The following is a 22,244-nucleotide window of genomic DNA, read 5'->3' as shown; positions in this document are numbered from 1 at the left end:
AGAGACTGATTAGTTTTGGCATTGTATAGGTGGTGCTCTGTGCTTCTTATTACATCAGCAGACACATACCATTATTTCATTAAGGGTTGCAGTAGGGTGATTCTTGAATTCTGTCTTTCCTTTTGCATTTATTATCTGAAATACTTCAACTAAGAAGAATGTTCTCTCATCAACTATTTGATTACACTGAAATATAATTCATACAGGAAAGGCAGTATAATGCTTGATTCTTTCACTTTATCAGTTTTTAGAATAATGAGTTGGTGCGTTTACCATCTCCAAACATGACTGATGATTTTTTCCTAGTTTGGTTATAAATTCTTGTATTTTTTGTATATTTGTTATGTGTTGTATGTTACTGACCTTATCCTTTCTGATGTTCATATTAATTGACCCATCTTGGATCAGTGGGGGCACCTTCAATTTGGCTTTTATGTCTTTTTTGGGTAAACTTTTAAACTAACTTATAAAGTGCATGCAGAAGATTGCACAAATGATAAGTGTACAGCTCAATGGATTTTTGCAGAATGAAAACATACATAGAAACAGATGAAAAAACATTACCAGTATCCTGGAAGCCCCTCTCTCGACCCCTTACTGTGACCATCCTTCCCGCCCTTTAAGGATAATCATTATTGACTTCTAATACCAAACATTATTTGCCTATTTTTAAGCTTTCAGTGAATGGATTCATACAGTATGTGTTTTTATTGTTTCTTTTACAGGGCATTATTTGTGAGCATCATTCTTGCTGTTGCGTGTAGCAATAGTTCATTCATTCTCATTGGTTTATATTATTCTTTTATGTGAATTTACAATAATTTTTAATCTGTTTTGTAATTGATGGAATCCATTTTAGGCTATGACAAATAGTATTTCTATTAACTATGTTATACATGTAATTTATTGAAAAAATATAGGCATTTATATTGGGTATATACTTAGGAATGGAATTGCTATGTCATAAGAAAATCAAACAACTTTTCAAAATAGTTGTACCAGTTTATACTCGCACCAATTTCAGTTTCCTCCCCAACATTTGGTATTTAATGTCTTTTTACTTATAGCAGTTCTGCACCTGCGAAGTAGCGTATCACATTAGAGTTTCACTTTGCGTTTCTTTGATGATTGATGAATTGAGCACTTTTTCATATATTTATTGGCTATTTGTATAACTTGTTTTGTGAAGTGTCTAATTCTTTACCCATTTTCTATTGTACTATTGGCTTCTCTTTGTTATTGATTTGTATGAATTCTTTACACTTTTGGAATGGAAGCCCTTTGTTGGATATATTTATGCATCTATCTTGTCCAGTTCTGTGGCTTACATTTTCACTCCCTTAGTGGAATCTTTCGAGGAACAGAAATTCTTAATTCTAATTAAACTCAGTTTAGCCATTTGTTTCCCTTTACAGCTAACACTTTTCCTGTACTTTTAAGAAGTATTTGTTTACCTTGGGGACATGAAGGTATTCTCTTGTTTTTTCTTCCAAAAATTTTATTGCTTTACTTTTTACACTTATTCTTTCAATCTAGTGGGAGGAACATTTAGTTTTTCGCAATATGGATATTCAGTTGACTCAGCACCATTTACTGAAATGGTCACTCTTCCCTCACTGTGCTGTAGTGTCACATTTGTCATGAATCACTTGACTGTATATGTGTGTGACTATTTCTGGACACCTTATTTCTGACCTCTTTGTCTACCTTTGTACTAACTCCATATTCTCTTAATTACTTTATCTTTATAATAGGTCATGATATCATGTATTTGTTTAGCATTGTCCTTCATTTTCAAGATTGCCTTGGTTGTTCTTGACCATTTACGTTTCCAAGTACATTTTAGAAACAGCTTATTCAACTTTTATTACATTACCGCAAAGGCAGTCTTCTCTATGCACTGTTCTACACATTTTTTTCACTTAGTCTATTTTGGAGACTTTCCTTATTTCTTTTTTTATCTGCCTACTACTTACTTGTGTAGATTGGTACTGCTAACACCTTTCTGGTCTAATCTTTCTCTTTTGAAATTAGTGGGAGAAGCTACCTACCTAAGACATGAATTGATGGGGAAAAATGAGTCTAAATATATTTATTACAAGTAATCATGTGGAAGCAAACATGAAAATAAAGTCATTTAACTTAATAAAATTACCATGATGTATTTGGTTAGATTTAACAACCCCTCTCTATGTGGTTTCAGGAATTTTTGCTTCAATGTAAGAAAAGAAGTAGGAAACCAAAGCAAGAGTAAACAGAGGAGCTTAGGTTAATTCACGTCTATGTGATTATTTAAAACTCAATATATTCATACACAAACATTTACCCAAGGCTCAGAAATATATTCTTAATAGACTTTGAGACAATTGTAAAAGGAGTCCATAACCAGTTTAAATCCAATACTGCAGTAGTTGAACATCTGTTTCTAATTAGTTGGTTTTTTTGGATGATTTTATAAAAGTGTATGTAGAAATTATCTTAATAGAAATAAGATTACTTTATGCCAGAAATTTTTTACTGCCAAAAAGTAGTGCATTAATTAGGAGCATTGGCAGTGGAATGAAAAATCAACCTAGATATTTAATTTAAACCTCCTTGCTTATTTCCTTCTGTTTCCATATTGAGCCTACTCTACACACTTACTCTATGAAGAATACCTTCTTTCCCTCTCAGCTCTCCAGTCTCTATTGCAAATTCTAGTTCATCTTTAACCACACCATCCCTCTATAAAGCTTTCCAAGATTGAACAAAGGAGATGCTTTTTTTTTCTCCAGTTAAAAGGTATTTTATTTTCAGGATAACTGAGAAAGTGTTTACAGACATTGTAGCAGCTTTTGCTAGTTTTTAGAAATCAAAGAAGAGACAATCTTCAGGTTCATGATTGCTATGGTCTGAATGTTTGTGTCCCCCTCAGATTCATATGTTGAAATCCTAAAGCCCAAGGTGATAATATTAGGAGGTGAGGCCTTTGGAAGGTGATTAGGTCATGAAGGTGGAGCCCTCAGGAATGGAATGAGTGCCCTTATGAAAGAAGTCCCAGAGATCTCCTTAACCCCTTCTGCTGTCTGAGGACACAGCAAGAAGTTATGGCCTTCACCAGAACCCAGCCATACTGGCACCCTGATCACATACTTCTAGCCTCCAGAACTGTAAGAAACAAGTTTCTGTTGTTTATAAGCCATCCCGCTATGGTACTTTGTTATAGACGATGATGTGCATGAATATTCTGTACAGTGTTTATATGTTTAGAATATTCTTCTGTAAAAACTCCTTGTTTTGTAGATGGAAAACCCTCTAACAAAGTACAACATATTCCAGTTTTGTTAGAATAGAAACATCCTTCCTGTGGGTACTTCATATTCCAGGTCTCATTCTCCTGTTGAGGTGATATCCTAAGCTCAGCTCTGTTAGACATGGGAACTGGTCTGCACCCTTCCTGGTTTTAACATAGATTTTATTAGTATTCAGGTATGAGTAAGAAGACAACTGCCATTGAAAAAACAGTTTGTTATACTCACAGATCCCAAGAGGAGGAGCATGCCACATTCTGGGAGGGAGTGTACATGGTGTGTGCACAACGGGAAGCACTGGGTCAGTCAAGAGGCAGAGGGGGAGAGGGAAACTTTGGGTAGGGACCTTTATTGTGGTTTCCAAGGGAAGGAATGGGAGAGGCAGAATAAGCAGGCTTAAGACTGGCTAGATAGAATAGTTTCAGTGGCCTGTGGAATAAAGGCTGTCTCTAGTTATCTGGTACCTGGATGTGGGGTGATTAGGGCAGGTGAATAGTGGCCCAGAGTGTGACAGCCAATAAAGGAGGTGGTTGGGAGTGTTGGTTTACATTGGAAAAGCATTCTCGCCTGACCCCCTGGCAGTCCCTCCAGGACAAGCAAGGCCCTGGATGTCAAAGCATCAGGATACGGAAAAGGAAGATGCAGCCAATGCACTGCCCTGGTGCAGAGTCTTTCCAGAGAGGATGGCAAAGGGCTGACCTGAACCCTGGTATGCATCAGACTACACAAAAGAAAATCTTTGCAGCCACCTTGTTTCACTCCAATTTCTTGGAAATAACACTCAGTCGTATGCAGGGAATTCACTACTCAGTTTAACTTCTGGCCCAGAGTAGCATCTTAAATCATCAAAGAAAGTTTGGGTCATGGTATGGGCTTACTCTCAGCACTTTCTTTTCCTTTGTGTCAGGCCCCGGCATCCCAAGAAAACTTCACTCAGTACTGCTCAGTCCTGGGCAGAGTCCACATACTGTTGGTCAGGTGCCACCAATGTGCTCCTCCTCTTCACCCTCCTCCCCACTTTCCTCTTTGGTCATCATCTTCCTCATCTTTATCTCTTCCTTCTGAGTCTTTTAACTCATCTCCATCATTCTCCAAGTTTACCTCCTGCAGATGCTCTTTGTTTTTGAATCCATCTCACCAAAGTCTTCCATTCTTCCATCTTGTAGAAATCAAGGCAGTACAAGTCATTGGGGATGAACTGGCAGTCACCTGCTTCAAACAAGCCCCATATACGTAGAGCAGCCTGTGCTTTTGGACCAGTATGATTTTGGAATGAGGACTTGGCTCCATCAGAGGCCACTGGCTTTGTCTGAACCTTCTTCCTCCTTCCTGTTGCCTGTGGTGGAGGGCTCTTGTTCAATGGTGATCATGCTCCCATCTTCAGCATCTGCCACTTTAACCCCCTCCAGGGGCTCCTGGATGCCAGCTTTCCCAGATCCCTGCTTGTTATCACCTTTGGGTTTCACTTTTTTTTTGGTCTCACTTACGTTTTCTCTTCTCTGACCTAGGTGTCATAGAAGTACAGTTAATCAAAATCATTGCCCTTCAGGCTCTCTTCCCATTCCTCATCACAGACACCCCCAAGGAGCAGTGTCTAATGATTCAGAACCACACCTGCCTAAACGCCAGCTCTTGGAGTGAGCTCTATTCCCCAAGGGGTACTCTTGAGTCCACACCCATTTTCCTTTTCTTCCTTCCTCAGACTTTAGTTGGAGTTTATTTGAATGCAGGGTGTGTTTGTCTGCCTTTGTTGAACTTTTCCAGTAGCCTCCACAGATGAATATGGTCCCCTGGGGAGCTATGGATCTTTGGCAGCCCAGCCTGGGTGTGGCCCCATCCCTCATGGTGACAGCTTACTCCATGTGAGTGTGCCCAGGTTAAAGGCATATGTGTCATTGCCCTGGATGTAATCCCTTGTACTGTTGTGGAAACCACCAAGAAGAATTAGCTGTGTTTTCCAGGCTACCATTTGATACCTGCTTTGACCTAAAGGGCCTCCTGATGATTTGACTTGCTACCAGGTCTTGGGTGCCAAATGCAGGACTCAAAGGTTTGTGTAGTGATAGGATCAATTCATCTTTCTCAGAATGAGCAGAGAATGACACATTCAACATTGGTGAGTGGGGGATCACAGTGTTTCTATTGTCTGAGTATTTTTTAGCATCTAGCATTTAAAAATGGGCTATCAGAGCCTCAGGGTCTCCTCCTTCCCCAGCACTTGGACAACTTCTTCTCCATACTGGTGGCCGTCTTCTCCTTCTTGCCCATCATGAGGGTTCCTGGTGGCAGGGGCTCAAGAAGGGAGCTGCACACTCAGCCAGCCTGGAGGCAGGGCCTCTTGGGGGCAGACCTGGCGATGCATTTTTAAAGATAAATTTTAGAAGAGTCTTTCCCCGCCCCCAAACCATAGGGTTTTAACAGCTTCCTAATCTTCACCTTGTTCGGACCTGAAACTGCCTTCAGTGTCCCTAGTGTTTGCATCAGAATGTATGAGAGCAAGCAACTTGTGTGTGTGTGTGTGTGTGTGTGTGTGTGTGTGTGTTATCCAGTGTGCAAGGTTTATTCTGTTATCAGTGTAATCTTTTTAAATTTCTTCTGTGATGAACTGTGCATTTCTACAGGGTGAAGTCTTCATCTGTCATCATTACTCTATGCAATATCTACTCACAGCACAGTTCCTAATCAAAAAGGTCGGTAAAGGGCTTCCCTGGTGGTGCAGTGGTTGAGTCCGCCTGCCGATGCAGGGGACACGGGTTCGTGCCCTGGTCTGGGAAGATCCCACATGCCGCAGAGCGGCTGGGCCCGTGAGCCATGGCCGCTGAGCCTGCGCATCCGGAGCCTGTGCTCTGCAATGGGAGTGGCCACAGCAGTAAGAGACCCGTGTACCGCAAAAAAAAAAAAAAAAAAAAAAAAAGGTTGGTAAAGATGAAGATATCAAGGTTGATAACGACTTGGTAGGCTGTCCCCTAGAAGCAATCTAGCTCCAATTTGAAAAATTAATGAACTCAGGCAAGATATTTTAGGTCCAAGATGTTGGATTCTAGACCATAATGAATTTAATTAAAACAATGAACTGCACCTTGACAAAGGCCTTTAACTGTACAGAATTACCTTGACAATCTATGGTTTTTCCTCTGATCCTTTCTGTTTCTAATATATGTCCTGAAAGTTCTTCGGAAGAAAATTGCTGAGAACCCATTTGCTGCTGGTTGCTAAGAGATATTTATCTATCAATAGAAGAATTCTTATTAAATTACCTAGATGTTCTGGGCTTCTTCTCTATTTATCCTTGTGATGACTGTCAATATTTTTTAAACTCAATCACTTCTATTCTACCTGTATTACTTCTGAAATAGTCTATTTTTGCTACTGCAGTTGCTGCTATTTACCTCATACATAGAAGTCATGAGGATGCTATAATATTACATGATGAAAATAAATAATTGGATTACACTGCAAGCCAAGTGATTTTTCACAATAATTGAATTATTCCATGCTTATATCTAACTCCTATTTCCTTTTACTGTTCATTTTCTGCAAATGAATGTTTCTTTTTTGGTGTGTGTGTTTATTAACATTCTATCTCTATTTTTTGTGACATCCTGAACTCTGTAGCTGAAATATGTGTCTGAGATAAAGCTATTTCAACTCTTATCTCACCACTCCAGGCTTAGGGGAGGGTTGTTTCAGACTAGCAATATAGAAAGTAGGTTGACACCATTATATATATTCATGATAAATGTTGACTATTGAAGTTATGCTGCAGAGTTTGTGTATAATGCAAATAAATCTCTGGAAGCAAACTTGCTAAGTAAAAGGGCAGACTAATTTTTTCCTTCCCCCCCCAACTTTATTGAGGTGTAATTAACAAATTAAACTTGTATATATTTAAGGTGTACGGCATGTTGTTTTGATTATATGTACACATAGTGAAATGATTACCACAATTAAGATAATTAACATATCCATCATCAAACATAGTGAGTGGTGAGAACACTTAAGATCTACTCTCAGCAAAATTCAAGTATACAGTAGAGTATTATTAACTATAATCATGCTGTACATTAGGTCTCTGGAACTTATTTGCTCTACATAACTGAAACTTAGGGTGTGCTCATTTTAATTTTAATAGATTATGTTATCTCATTTTCCAAAAAGAACTCAAGTGCTTAGTCTTATCTTATACTTCATTGATCACAACCCTGCTACCCCAGTTTCAGGAATAAACCATTGCCCAGTTGCCCACATTTTCTAGCTAAATTGTCTTAACCATATCTTGAAATGCTTGTCTGCCATTCTTTAATACACTACCAGGATTAATTCCCAGATGTCTTAAATGCCACTTTGCCTCATTCTTACCTCTAGAAGTTTAAGCCTCCCAGCCATCCATCATCTGTATTCTCATCCCCATCCTGCTCTGTTCATCCTTTAATTTGGATCAATCTCCTACCCACCCTCCCATACTCTTCTACCACGCCCTCTGGAACTCCTGGTCCATCATTTAGCAAAGTCTCTTGCACACTCAGCCTGGTGTCTGACTGCTTCTTCATCTTCTTGCCCTGATCAAAACAAACTTCCCCTGAGGATACCGATTCCTCTTTGCTCTCTCGCACAGCAGTCCATATTCCACTAATCACAAGCCAGGAGCAAGGTGCTGAGGTGGGTGCCCTCCTGTTGCCCACTTCAGCATCCAAATCATTTTTACTCCTTTCTCCAGAACCAACTCCTTTTGAAGTTCATATTCTCTGACCACACCATGGACAATCTTTGTTGCTGCTGTCATATTCTAAACCTTGTTGTCACCAAGGACCTTTACATCTTACTCAGTCTTCCTCGCCATTACTGTTCCCTCCTGGAAACTTCACTGTCCATTTTTCGGACCACCCAACACACTGAGCCTCTCAATTCCTTGTCTTTCTGGTTTCCAACCTCTGAAATCTTGATTTCCAGCATGCTGTATTCTGATAAGCATTCTCATCTTTCTCTCCACTTACATAGCACCTCCACTCCCATAGAGTGATCTCCTGTTAAGACCACTAGTTTATTGACCCGTCTTTAAAGTCATTCAGCTGCAAACTCCCTTTAGTTCCATTGCTCCACAGAACTTTCCAGATAAAAACCCAGCCCTATCTAAACCCGACTCTGCCTTTTCTGTACTTGCCTAAGCAGCTGAATGTGCCTGGAGAAAAATAACATACCTGCTTGAGAAAGAAGTCCTTATCTTCCTGCCAGCTATTGGCTCACATCCTTTGCCCTCTTTCCTGTTAGTAGAGTAGAGATGTCCCTGTTTGCGTTGAAAGCAAATCCCTCTGCTGTTCAGGCTCCCCCAATTCCAGCCTTCTGAAGGAGCTCACTTCTATAATGATTTTGTCAAGTTCGATTGAAGATCTCCTGTAAGCCTACAGGGCATAATACTAGTGTCCTGGGGAGGGGGAAGGGTAAGCTGGAACGAAGTGAGAGAGTGCCATGGACATGTATACACTACCAAATGTAAAATAGATAGCTAGTGGGAAGCAGCCGCATAGAGCAGGGAGATCAGCTCGGTGCTTTATGTCCACCTAGAGGGATGGGATAGGGAGGGTGGGAGGGAGACGCAAGAGGGAGGAGATATGGGGATATATGTATATGTATAGCTGATTCACTTTGTTATACAGCAGAAACTAACACACACTTGTAAAGCAATTATACTCCAGTAAAGATGTTAAAAAAAATAACAGTAGTGTCCATCTTTTGAAAAAAAACCTCCTTTTGATTGCAGGTACCTTTTGAGAAAACCGTTTTCTTCCTCTTCTATCTTTCACAGCAAATCTACTTAAAATAGTTGTCTCTGTTTTCAGTCTTTCTTTGATCCATTCTTCCCATCCCACCTCTCTAGTAAAACTGCTTTTAGTAACATGATTTACATTGTGACACATCCTGGGGTTCTTTTGTTATTTTCATTTTATTCGGCTTCTCAAGGAACTTGAAATTGTTCTTTGGACACTGCTTCTCTTGGCTTTGGTGACACTATGGTTCACTGATTTTTTTTTTTTCCTTAACAAACTGGACCCTCAGTTCCCTTCACCTTTGCTTGTTGAATTATGAACTATAGACTTGAATGCATTGGCAAAGGAAAGCACAGCCCAGAAAAAGCTAAGCAACGTGAAGGATAGATATTAATGTTCTATTCAGGAGTCCCAGAGGCAAAAACAGAGAGCATGGGGGGTAGACAATGGCCAAAATGGACAAAACAACAGGTATTTTTCCACATCCAGTGTTGGTCCTAGACAACCCTCCTGCCTTCAATATTGTATGCTTTCAAATCTGGTGATTTCCCCCAATACTCCTAACTTTCACAGCACTTCTTGAGAGGATTGGGATTCAGGTAGATTGGTTGAGAGTCTCTTACCATAATTTAAAAACCTAAATGAATAAAATTATATCAAAGTGAACCACAACTTGTTGGTGGAAAGAGAAAGGATAAGACAAAGTTAAGAAATATTCATATACAGAATTTATGAGGTGTATTAGTTACCTATGGCTGTGTAACAAATTATTCCCACATTTAGCAGCTTAAAATAATATGCATTTAATATCTCATGCAGTTCTAAGGGCCAGGAACCTGGAAGCAGCTTACTGGGCTGTTCTGGTCAGGGTCTCTCAGAGGTTGCATGATCAGGACAGCCTTGAGGAGCTAGACAGAGGTCTAGTTTCAGAGGATTAGGAGGTGAACACTTGATGGAATGGAGAAAGTGAGTTTAGATTAGCTTTCACCACACTGTGCTCTGTGGGATACTTGCCTCCTGAGATGCTCCTTCCACTGAGGGTTCTGTGGTAAATAAGGGTGGAGAACAGCTCAGAACTCACCCCACCTGATAGAAATGTGCCTCGGGAAGGTTCTGTGGCAAGTCCTGAGGCCGAGAACCCATTTGACTTGGTTAATCCACCATTTCCTTTTTGACTAAGGAAGCTCTTTGTTTATTTTTATGATGCACTTTTTTTTTGCTACCTCAGGTATCTTTTTCTAAAACTTAGATTTGATCATGTCCCCTCATTCATGACAGCAATAGTGTCCCAAGTGGGGGTTTAGGAGGAAAATATTACAACTTAGAATTTCATCCTTTTAAAACCTTTGTGGTATTTTTAGTATATGTAACATTTAGCATAGTAAATGAATATATAATTTATTAGTAAATATATAGGTATTCAGGGTGTACACACCACACTTTTTACTGAGAGGGTCTACAGGTGTGCAGAACAAAGTCTATCCTCCTTAGCATTTAGATGAAGCTCCATGAATCTGAGCATCAAGGCTTTTCTTTAGATTTTTCCCACCCTCTACTTCTCCCTCCAAGCCATGCCAGTGTGCTTACCCCTCCTACAACATGACAGAGACTTTTTAAAAAATATCTTTATATTTTCTAGGATGTTATTTTTAGCTTAAATATATGTTTTTTAATCCTTTTTTTAAAAAAATTAAGAATTTATTTGAGCAAAAATTGATTCAAATGAGGCCGCATTCAACCAGAAGTAGTCAGGAGTGCTCCACGGGCAGGAGCAGGGGAAATATTTTTATAAAGAAGATGCAGGAGCAAAGCAAGGAAATGATTGGATTGGCTGTAGCTGAAGCACCCAGATTCTAGTCCTGTTCATTGTCTTTGAGGTTTTGTTATCTACCTATAAATGGGACTGGATCCCGAATTCTTCTAGTTTCCTCAAATATCTGGCTACGACTCTCCAAACCACATTTCCAATTTTCTCCTACTCTTCTGATTTGGAATCACTGTAACAAAGACTGACCCAGAAACCCACTGGGAGGGACTGTACCGGGTCCTCCTCAGTCACCAGACGGCAGCCACACCTCAGGGCCCACATCTCCCGATTAAAAAGGGCTCCTCCAGACTCAGACCTGCACACCCGCTGGAGCTCTAAAAGCCTATTTGTTTGTGAGGACCCATCTCAAGGATCCCTTCAGCCCTGAGGCTTCCCTCCATTCAAAGCTCACAGCACATCTGCATCTGAGTAATAAAGATCCACAGTCTTTTATGTGTAGTTCTGAAAGCTCTCAAGATGGAGAGTTTTGAAAACTCATTTGGTGAGAAATCTGACTTGAACCAACATGAGACTATGCATGTTTTTTTTTTAATCCCTCTAAATGTGTCTATTCATCCATTTTGCTGCAGAATATTAAGTGATTAAGGGCTGCCACTCCAGACCTCATTAGGTATAGACACTATATTTCTTTTATAAAACTTAAAATATTCAGGATTCCAAGACAAATCTATCTGGTCCCAAGTATTTAGGATAAGGAGGCTGTAAAATCTTATAATTGATGGTGATTAGCCATAATAAATGATTTCATACATATTATATCACTGCTTCCAACAGCAGGCCTGCAAGGTGAACAGGTGGCCCGCTTTACAGAAGAGGCAGCTCAGCCTCGGGCTCCCTGACGTTCTCGAGGCTGTGGTCCCAGAGGCCGGCAGGACCAGATGTCAGATCCAGATCTCCTGGCTCCAGATTTTCCCTCTGCGCCACAAACCCCGTTGTATAGTGTTTGTCTCATAAATGTTAAGTCCTTTGTAAGCAGGACTTAACTCTGAGATGGAATCCATGGTTGGCATTGCCCATAGCATAGTCGTTAAACAAGTCCTTCGTGAAAAGTAGAATTTATACCAAAGCAATACTTTAAAGGCTTTGGGGACAGATTAATCTCTGTTCCGGTTGCAGATCTACTATTTATAGTCTCACTTACTTTGGACAAGTCACATAGGCTCTCTGTGCTTTGGTTTTCTAGTTGTAAAAATGGAGGAAACAATAAAAATCTTTAGAAAGGGAGATTATAACCATCGAATGTGAAAATACACATGAAGCGCACTTAGCATTCATTCACAAATTGTTATTATAAGAGGAAAGTGCCCTCATTGATACATTTAACAGATAAAAATTGGATTCATAAAAAAGGAAGACTGAATCTATGTATAATACTGTTCCTGCAAAAAGATTCACTAATCTGTGACAACAAGCTCTTCACTTTGTCCATTTAACATTTTGCTTGTTCTTGGTGACATGGCCTGATTGAGAGTCTTCATGGATAGCCCAGGAATGAACATCTTTGTTCTTAAAGGTCTTAAGGTGGAGTGATCTTCATTTCTTCACATGTTCCCCACTCTCTCATTTCTTCTCTTACCTGCTTTCTCAGCCCCCCACCCACCCCAAACCTAAATGACTTCTTGAACTTGTGGAGAAATTTAAAAGAAAGAGGAAAGTAAGGATAAAAGGAAAGCAAAACTGAGAAGGAATCCAGTTTGGAGAATCAGCAGGCACAGCCTTTCCCGTCTGCTAGGAGTCAGCTTGCAGCCCCCTCGCTCCACTCCACCTGAGGACCCGCAGGTTACTTAGCTTTGCTGAAGACACAGCGCCAGTCTGCATTTTAAGGATACAGACTGGATGGAACTGCCACTGTTTTTATTTTTACTGTGTTAATTTAAAACTGGCATAGGCCTGGCACTTTATTCAGCTTAGGAGATGGAAAATCATACTATTTTTTAGTCTTTCTCAATTCTGTTTTAGTCCCCAGTGTCTGGGGTACATGGGTCCTCAGCGCGTGAGAAGCATTTCTGGATTAGTGGTTTACTTCATCCCCAACAATACGAAATGATGCTCTCTTGCCCTCACCCTCAGCTCGCGCTCCCTCCAGAGCCCACAGCAGCGTGCTCTCTTTGTCCTGTGCCAAACCTTCTTCACTGCCTTTGGTTTTCCTCTTTGCTCAGTGCATCCTGCCACAGTTGGTGGTGGTGGGGGAAGTGGGGAGACAGAGAGAGAGAGAGAGAGAGAGAGAGAGAGAGAGAGGGAGGGAGGATAAGTGAGTGAGAAAGCTCAAGCTGTTGTGACTTACCAAGGATTTTTGTCCAAGATGAAAGTATCAAAGTGTACCAGATAGAAACAGAAAATGGTGCTTTAAGTAGGAACATATGCTTTACTTTAGAAAAGTAAAAATTGCAGAGGATTATCTTCTTCTACTGTGCTCTCTCTCCTGCTCCTTATTTTTAGATGGAGGAAACGCACACAAAAAGCCAGTATGGGATCCACTTCTCACTGTTTTATACACTGTATTTCTTATCTAATACATGGAAAATTAAGAATCCCAAAACAAATCTGGCCCCAAGTCTGTAGGAAGAGTACCTTCACTGCTACCCTCTGCTCTGGACTTGATGATTCTTCTTGCTTCCTAGTTGGTCTCCCTCCTTCCAACCTTGCTGCCTGCCCTTCAGGGGGCAAATCAAACTACTCCTCTGCTCAAGGCCCTCAAATGGGTCAGAGCCACGGTCCTCTCAGAGGCCCACAGAGCCCTCTGTGAACAGCCCCTGCCCCTTTGATGTCACCCTACTGGTTTCCTTGCTGTCCCCTGAACAGGACTGGGATGTACAGCACTCCTGTCTCAGGGCCTTTGCACTTGCTCTTTCCTCTGTTATGCTTTTCCTCCAAATAACTGAAGTCTAGCTCCCTCATATGGGTCAGTGTTTTCTTGCACCTCCCTCCAATATTCCCTTACCCTTTCTCCTTAGCAGTTAAAGATTATCTGGGGGGTGAAAGTGATTTTTTTTTTTTACTCTTTGGACATCAGGGAAACTTTCCTTGAATATCTTTGGCCTCTACTCTGGAATTATTGCCTCTTAGAAGCTTTAAGTGGTAATCTCATTCCTATTTAAGAATCAGCATTGGAGTATAGATACCATGAACTCATAGCTCAAGGTTAAAAGTAAAATGAATATATATATATATATTTGTTGTTTCAAAAGTCTATTCTAGGATCCTTCTCAGTTATTCTGCATCCCAGTGTTCAGGTGAGACCCATTTGTAACCTCTTCTCATCCATCCAACAGGGTGGACTCAGCGCCCAAGCTTTTGTTCGTGTGGAACTGGAGGATGTGAATGATAATGAACCCGTGTTTAACCCATCAACCTATGTGACGAGCATTAGCGGCCAGACCCAGCCAGGCACTGAGCTCATCAATGTTCTTGCCTCAGACAGGGATTCCGGGATGTATGGAACAGTGGCTTACGAACTTGTCCTCGGAGACCTGTCATTCCTTTTCACCATCGACTCCACCACAGGTATGTGAGCTTGGAATCAACAGCTTCTGCATAAGAGCCAGAAAATTAGCTGAAGTGGTTTTTCCTTGGCAGGGGTGTTGCAGGACTCATTTCACCTTCCATAAGGCAGCAAGGCATGCTGAAAAGAGCCGGTCTTTGTAGGTTAGGACTGGATCTGATTCCCAGCTTTGCCTCCTCTTGTTCTTATGACCTTCATTGGCCTCAGTCTCCTTACCTTAGAAGTAGTGCTAATAATCCCTATGTTGCAAAGTTTTTGTGAGGATTAAAGGCAGTAAATTATGAAAGATGCTGGCTAGTAGTATTTATTTTGCAAATGTCCCCCACATTTGTATGATCATCTAAGGATGACTTGCATCATTTCAACATACAAATACACCCTACTAGTGTAAAGAGCATTGTACGGACGTCCAAAGAAATCCCTTTCGGTACTAGGTCTGGCATTCCCTTAATCTCTTTGGGACTTAGTTTCCTTGTTTTTGAAATGAAACCTAAAGCTCCTTTTAGTTCTCTAATGTGGTAATTGTGTATCTGCCAAAAAAAGTCCAATGGGCAAACAATCTTTCAGAAATAATCAATATTTAAGAGGTTACTTCCTCTTCCTATTAGTTTGTTGTTAACAAAAAAAAAAAGTTTGAAATACTTGGTTACCATATTTGGTTACAATATCTGGTGTTTTATAACCAACATTTGGTTATAAAATTTCAAGTGTATAATATTACATTATAATCCTATGGAGATATTACAGATATTTTGCTCAAAAATGAGGCTGCAAAGAAAAAGAAAAAAATTTTTTTCTTTTACTTTTTTACTTTTACAAAATATTTTATTTTATTTATTGTAGTAAGAACATTTAACCTGACATCTGCCCTTTGACACATATTTCCGTGTACAGTACATTATCGGTGACAAGAGGTACAATGTTGTACAGCAGATCTAGGGTTTATTATTCATCTTGCTTAACTGAAACTTTATGCTCATTGATTAGCAACTTGCCATTTCTCCCTCCTCGCTGGCCCCTGGCAACCAGCTTTCAACTCTTGGATCCTATGAACTTGCCTATTTTAGATCTTTCATATGAGTGAAATATGTAGTATCTGTCCTTCTGTAGCCGGCTTATTTCACTTAATATCATGTCCTCCAGGTTCATCCATATTGTCCTGTGTTGCAGAAAGTCCTTCTTTTTTTCAAGGCTGAATAATATTCCATTGTAGGTATATGCCACATCTTCTTTTTACATCCATCTGTTGATAGACATTTAGGTTATTTCCGCAACCTGGTAATTGTGAATAGTGCTTCACTGAGCATGGGAGTGCAGAGATCTCCTCAAGATTATATTTCTTCTTAAAACACCTGCTCTGAGCATGGTTGGAACATGTTTCTGGTCTGATGATGATGATGTCAGGTGCTACACTAGGCAGTTTCTGTACATTGTCTCATTGGATCTGTACAACATCCTTTGCAACGACCACATTCATTAGCAACAAGCAATAATTGACATGGAATCCGATCTACCGAGTTAGTTTGCCCTCTCAACAAGCCCCATTAGGTAAAGAGTCATTGCTTCTTGCCTGGTAAGTGTACTTTGCCTGGCATGTATGACTGGCCAGGGGATTAGTTGTTTACAATGGCAGTCTTTATAAAGCAAAACTTTCCTTGTTCAAAATAATCCACTGATGTGGCCCTTTTAACATTTCAAAGATCAGAAGAAAATACGTTTATAAGAAATTAGTCTACTTATCTTGGCTTTTTCAAAATTTATGTAAACTGAGGACCTTAGCTATTTAAATGGTCAGGCCCTCCAGGGCACTAGCATTGCCAAAAATATATAAGTCAGCCAGTAATCAGGGCACAGGATCTAAAAGCATTTAGCAGATTGTTTTTAAAAGACATCAACACACTCATCCTCAAGTTTCCCCTGGATGATCTTGAAGAATGAGCTATACTGTATCGTGTTTTTAGGAGATATTTCTGTTGTTGTGCTGGCTTCAGTCAGTCACAGGCTTCCACTCCTGGCACGGGCATTAGACAAATGCCATTGTTAACCAGGGAGAACACTTTAAGTAGGTTATTATCTAGGGAAGTATCATGGTATTTTTTTAAAGCAAAGACCAGCTCGTAATGGAAGTAACGTTGGGTTATTATTGTTGGCAATTTCGATGTTGCTGCATTTAGGGTGAAAATGTTCTCAGTCTTACAGTGCTGAGAATGTGGTTGCACCTAATCACAACTCATGAGAAAGTCATAAGAGCCAGTAATGCTTTACTTTAACCTTTAGAAGAGAATGAAACAGTATCATGGTTAACTATGGGAAAAAGTTGCCTAGTGAACAGGTAGCCTCCAGTTTGAACAGTTGAGTTGTTCATCTGTTGGTTGACTACAACTATGGACACATTTTCTATTTTGTACATAATAGTTAGACATCGAGGCCATGCCATAAAAGTCAGTTTAACTGTTGATGTTCTCAAAGAATAGAACAAGGAGCTGTATTGAAATATGGTTTTCCTCTTCTGGATCTGTGTCTTTGTTGAACCTATAAAAGGCTGGGCTGTCTTGCTTTCCCTATAAAGGCCTGTGTCTACAGAGCCTGCCAGTGTAAACATAGTCTCAAGAAATTGCCTCTGTCAATAAATATATGTGGAATAAATGAATAAATGACCTTTAGAAATAATTGGAAAGTGATTTAAATCCTTATTACATCCTCTTAAGAAATTACAAGGCAGTATCATTGATAACACAGAGCAAACCTTCATTTAAAATCCTCTTTCCCCATTGCAGCATGGCGGGGACACTAGGGCCTACCCCCACTTTCCCCAGAATTCTCCCAAATTCCCTCTCCAGTGTAACTGTGCCAGCTCTTTTCTAGGTATACAAACTAAATACACACACACACACACACACACACACACATGCATATAGTTGTACATAGTTATATAGTAGAGGAGAAGACTGAGAATTGATAGCCAATTTATACATTATCACTTCTTAAATACTCTAAAATTCTCTCTTAGAGACATTCATTCATTTTCTCATTGGTTCCTTCGTGTTTTCATTTTGAGGCTTCCTATATCAGACATGCTATTTTATAAGCTTACATACTTTGTGTTATAGCCTCAAGTGTTCATGAAGACGAGATTTTCCATTGATCTGTTTGTGCCACAACCAAGACTCGTGCATTAAAAATAGAGCTTTTGGTCTTACTGTGTTCATCTGGGAAGAAAAATGTTTTGGAGAAAACTGGAGAGTGTGTGGCAATGTCCTAGTTGTTTTCTCTTGTGGGTTTATCTTCCTGTTCTGTTTCTGTCTTTCTAACTGTGTTGTTGGTTCAAAGAACATTTTTGTATAATGGGTTTCGGCACCAGGAGAGAGAGATTGACTTAAGCCTTTGTTTCTGTTATTCTCAGTTAGTGGGTTCTTTCGATGTGGGCATGAGGCAGACCACACTGTTTTGAGTTTTAAAAGGAGGAAACACAAGAAGCTTATTTATTAATAGCTCTTTTTCATGTATTTTTAATCCTATTTTTTGAACTACAGGTTGATTTTTTTCTACAGTGTCTGAAGTGGTCTCTTTAGTAAATAAAAGGAGCAGTTTTTAGCTTTTGTGTTGTCCTATTTATTTAGTAATTTTACTCTGCAACAAACATTACTTCTAATTCAGATTATTTTAAGGTGACACGTTTCAAGCATTTGTGTGGGTCATTTATTATTGCCCAGTTACCTCTTTTTCTAGGGCTATCTGTGGTTAAATTTTTGTGATTTATCTCATGTTAATGATATACAGAAAAGTTAAAAGTTCTGAAAAGAAAGGCAGAAAATGGAAGCAAGTTCATTGTTTCCACAGATATGAACCAAGCAGTGTTCTCGGTGTTTGGGATACATCAGTGTATAAGACAGACAAAAATTCCTGCTCGCTCTCATATATCTGACAATAGACCTTATGTTGCCTTGCCTATTGCCTGTTCTGGGTTTAGTTGTGCTGCACATAAAAGCCAGGTTGAATACCATGGAAAAACAAGGAATTAAAAGGGCAACTGAATGAGTTAAACCAGCCCTGCCTCTGTGATTAGTTATAATCTCTTGTTTGTGAAGAGTGTGTGGATTTTAACAGGGATTGTAAGTAATGTAGCACAAAGTCTGTTTTTATCTCAAGGGCAGATTCTTTTCTAATGTTAGTTTTACACTCAGTATTCATACCTTGTAATGATTCTCATAATTTTTCATGATTGTCACTATCCTACATTCAGAGCATTCTGATATATAGTTAACAAATTAATACCACACCTTATTTCATATGGGATGTGAGCTTGCTCATGCCCCCCAAAAATGACTTTCTTTCATTTGCAAGACAGAGACTAAAATTAATCATGAGCACCTAATCAGTGTATGTCACTTTCGTGGGAAACAAAAGCATGTTAGAGGGTTTTCTCATTAGTTTTTCCAGTATAAGATCACAGACTCTTGGAGATGGAAGGGACCTTACAGATCAGCTCCCTCATTTAGTGGAGGAAGAAATTGAGGCAGAAAGGGATTTAGTGACTTCCCTAAAGGTACACAGTTGGTAAATGGCATAATTGGACTTGAACCCCATCTTAGACCTGTGATCTGTCCTTATACTGTTCCATCTCAGACGATACTTTTTGACATCTTTTCCATATATTGCCTATTTGAGCCTTACATCAATGTATGACATAAGCAAGGCAGATGTTTTTATGCCCATTGTAAATTAAGAGCCTGAAAACCCTAAGAGACTTAGTGATTTGCTCAAGGAGTTAGTAGTACTCCTGACACTTTTACTTCTCGAACTTCCATTTCAAAGCTCTTTCCATGGGACTTCCCTGGTGGCACAATGGTTAAGAATCTGCCTGCCAATGCAGGGGACACAGGTTCGAGCCCTGGTCAGGGAAGATCCCACATGCCAAGGAGCGGCTAAGCCCATTTGCCACAACTACTGAGCCCACGTGCCACAACTACTGAAGCCCATGTGCCTAGAGCCCATGCTCCACAACAAGAGAAGCCACCACGATGAGAAGCCCGCACACCACAACAAAGAGTAGCCCCCTCTTGCTGCAACTAGAGAAAGCCCATGCACAGCAACAAAGACCCAACACAGCCAAAAATAAATAATAAATATATATATATATATATATATATATATATATATATATATATATATATATATATATATATATATATATATACTCTTCCCATGATTATGGTTTAAAAAAAAAAAACTAAAGACAAAGCTAAGATAAATGTAAGTTCCATTGATTCAACTAAATAAGATAGAAATGATCTCTCATTGTGACTTCCTATATAAGCCTATTTGAGATAATAATTATCTGTTGATTTATTTACTCTTTTCAGTTGAATAAATAGAATTCAGTGGAAAATCTTCCAAAATAGGTACATTTTTCTTAAGAACTGTTTTAGTTGTCAGTATGAGATAGACAAATTCAAAATATTCATCCTACTCCTTTCAGCCAATGCAGCTTAGTTACCCAGATTTGTGTGGAAAATAGAGTATAATATCATCTATTTGGTGAATAAGCTTCTATATTCTCACAAAACGAATATAGGAAGGACACCATAAATATCAATAATCAATAAGAAATTTATATTGATATCCCATAGTTTTTGGTCTGTCTCTGTTTTTGAGAAAATTACAGACTCCATGTTTGGTGGAGGTCATTATTTTGTGCTTATTTTTGTTCTTTTTTTAAAAAAAAAATTTTTGTTTGTGTTGGGTCTTTGTTGCTGTGCTCAGGCTTTCTCTAGTTGCAGCAAGCGTGGGCTACTCTTCATTGTGGTGCATGGGCTTCTCATTGTGGTGGCTTCTCTTGTTGAGGAACACGGGCTCTAGGCGTGTGGGCTTCAGTAGTTGTAGCACGCAGGCTCAGTAGTTGTGGCTAGAGGGCTCTAGGGCTCTAGAACCTGTGTTCAGTAGGTAGTTGTGGTGCATGGGCTTAGTTGCTCCACAGCATGTGGGCTCTTCCCAGACCAGGGATTGAACCCGTGTCCCCTGCATAGGCACGCAGATTCTTAACCACTGCACCACCAGGGAAGTCCCTTATTTTTGTTCTTAACTATCCCATAGCTTTCAGTTTTAGTAATGACCTATAGGTTATTTTCTAACTATGAAGTACTACTTTGGTGAAGAGTATCCCATCTTTTCCAGGAAGCTTGATTCTAAACGTATTGCTTAATTAGTAGAAGAACATGATTTTATTTGTATATCAGATTTAAGAGAAGACCTTTGTCTTTAAGTTCTTTTTATTAATCTATCAATTAAAAAAATTCATTCCAGCAATTTCCTCTATTTAAATAAGTGACAAGATAAATAGCATAGACAAATATGATTGCACATTATAATTAGTATGTATAAATCTAAGCACTACAGTAACTAAAAGTTAAAATAAGTAGTGCTCTGTAAGTGAATCAACATCTATTTTTTAAAGTTAAAATTGATCCCCTGAACTGGTGGTTTATGATAATTTGCAAGTGTCATGAAAAAAATGAAAGCCAAATAATCACTGTACTTTAAAGTCTTAAAATATAATGTCATAAGTCTTAAGCTGGCTAATATACAGGGAAAGAGAGCTATTGATTTTACTTACTGTCTTATTATTTATTATATATATATATATATCATATGTAATATATATATTTTTTAAAGCTACATTTTCTGGCCCATCAGCTTTTAGTAGACAGCTTAGTCTATTTAAGAATGTTGAATTCAAGTGAGTGAGTTTTCTAGCTCCCCTTTATACTTGAATGTTTTTAGAAGTGAATGTTTTGAAATATTCCGCATATAGAAGGGCACACTTAATCTTAATACTCTCCTCTTCTAAGTGGTGACTGTTCATTCAAAGAAACTTACTAGCTTCTTACTGGTCTCTAGTTGAAACTGTTTCACTGCACAAAGTTGGCTTTGCAAGCCAAAAAGGTAGTCCTTGGCTCAGAAGAGCCTAGTAAAATTCATACATATAGGCATGAGATGGAACTCGTTCAACTATAGAAAGACAGATTTGGTTATCTCACCTCCCTGCCTAAAATCTTTCGATGACTTTCCATGGCTCTTTGGCCGGAGGCCAAATCCTTGTTATGGTCTCCCAGGCCCTTCATGACCTGCCCTCCTTTCCCCTGTGGCCTGAGCTCCAGTAATTCTCTTTCATCTTTGTGCTCATTCCTTACACCAACTATCTCTTCCCTTTCTCTTCCTCCTCCCCTTTCTTCCTCCTTCTCCTCCTTGCCCTGAGCCCACCGTGCTTCCCTCCATAGGCATGTCATGTATTTGCCCTTCTGCACAGGACATTGGATGGCTCTCTAACCTCTTCTCTTCCCACACTCACATATTCACCTAGATAACAGCCTAACTCATCCTTCAGAGCTCAGGTTATAGGTCACTTTTTCACGGAGATGCTTTCTGATGATTCCCTCCCCAAGCACATTATATCAGGTCCCAGTTTATATTCTAACACAGCTTCTCTTTATATTATATTTTTTGATTATATGATTAATGTCTGTGCCCTGCAGACACAGTCTATTTTGCTCCCTACTGCCTTTCCAGTTACTAGCACATTTCCTGGAATGTAGATGGTACACAATAAATGGTCGTTGATATAAAAAAGGAAAGAATGAGATGGAGCTGTTGCCACAAGAAAGCTTGCAGTCCAGCTGAGTCAACAATAGCACATATAATATACAGACAAGAGATCGGTGGGTGCCGGAGCTGGGGGTGGAGTGGGGCAGGTGACATGGGTGAAGGGGGTTAAAAGGTACAAACTTCCAGGTATAAGATAATAAATCCTGGGGATTTATGTACAGCATGGTGACTGTAGTTAACAATATTATATTGTATAT

General features: G+C 39.5%; 1 protein-coding gene across 1 annotated transcript in view; it reads left to right on the top strand.

Moving 5' to 3' along the window:
- Positions 1 to 22,244, top strand: part of DCHS2 (dachsous cadherin-related 2) — a 288,245-nt gene that overhangs the window by 144,584 nt on the left and 121,417 nt on the right. The window contains exon 3 of the mRNA XM_060095313.1: positions 14,156 to 14,387. Within this exon, the coding sequence (XP_059951296.1) occupies positions 14,156 to 14,387 (232 nt within the window). The remainder of the gene's footprint in view (positions 1 to 14,155; positions 14,388 to 22,244) is intronic.

This window comes from Mesoplodon densirostris, chromosome 1 (genome assembly GCF_025265405.1).
Source record: "Mesoplodon densirostris isolate mMesDen1 chromosome 1, mMesDen1 primary haplotype, whole genome shotgun sequence".
NCBI lineage: Eukaryota > Metazoa > Chordata > Mammalia > Artiodactyla > Ziphiidae > Mesoplodon > Mesoplodon densirostris.
The sequence above is the reverse complement of the archived record's forward strand: the minus strand, read 5'-3'. Positions and strand labels throughout refer to the sequence as shown.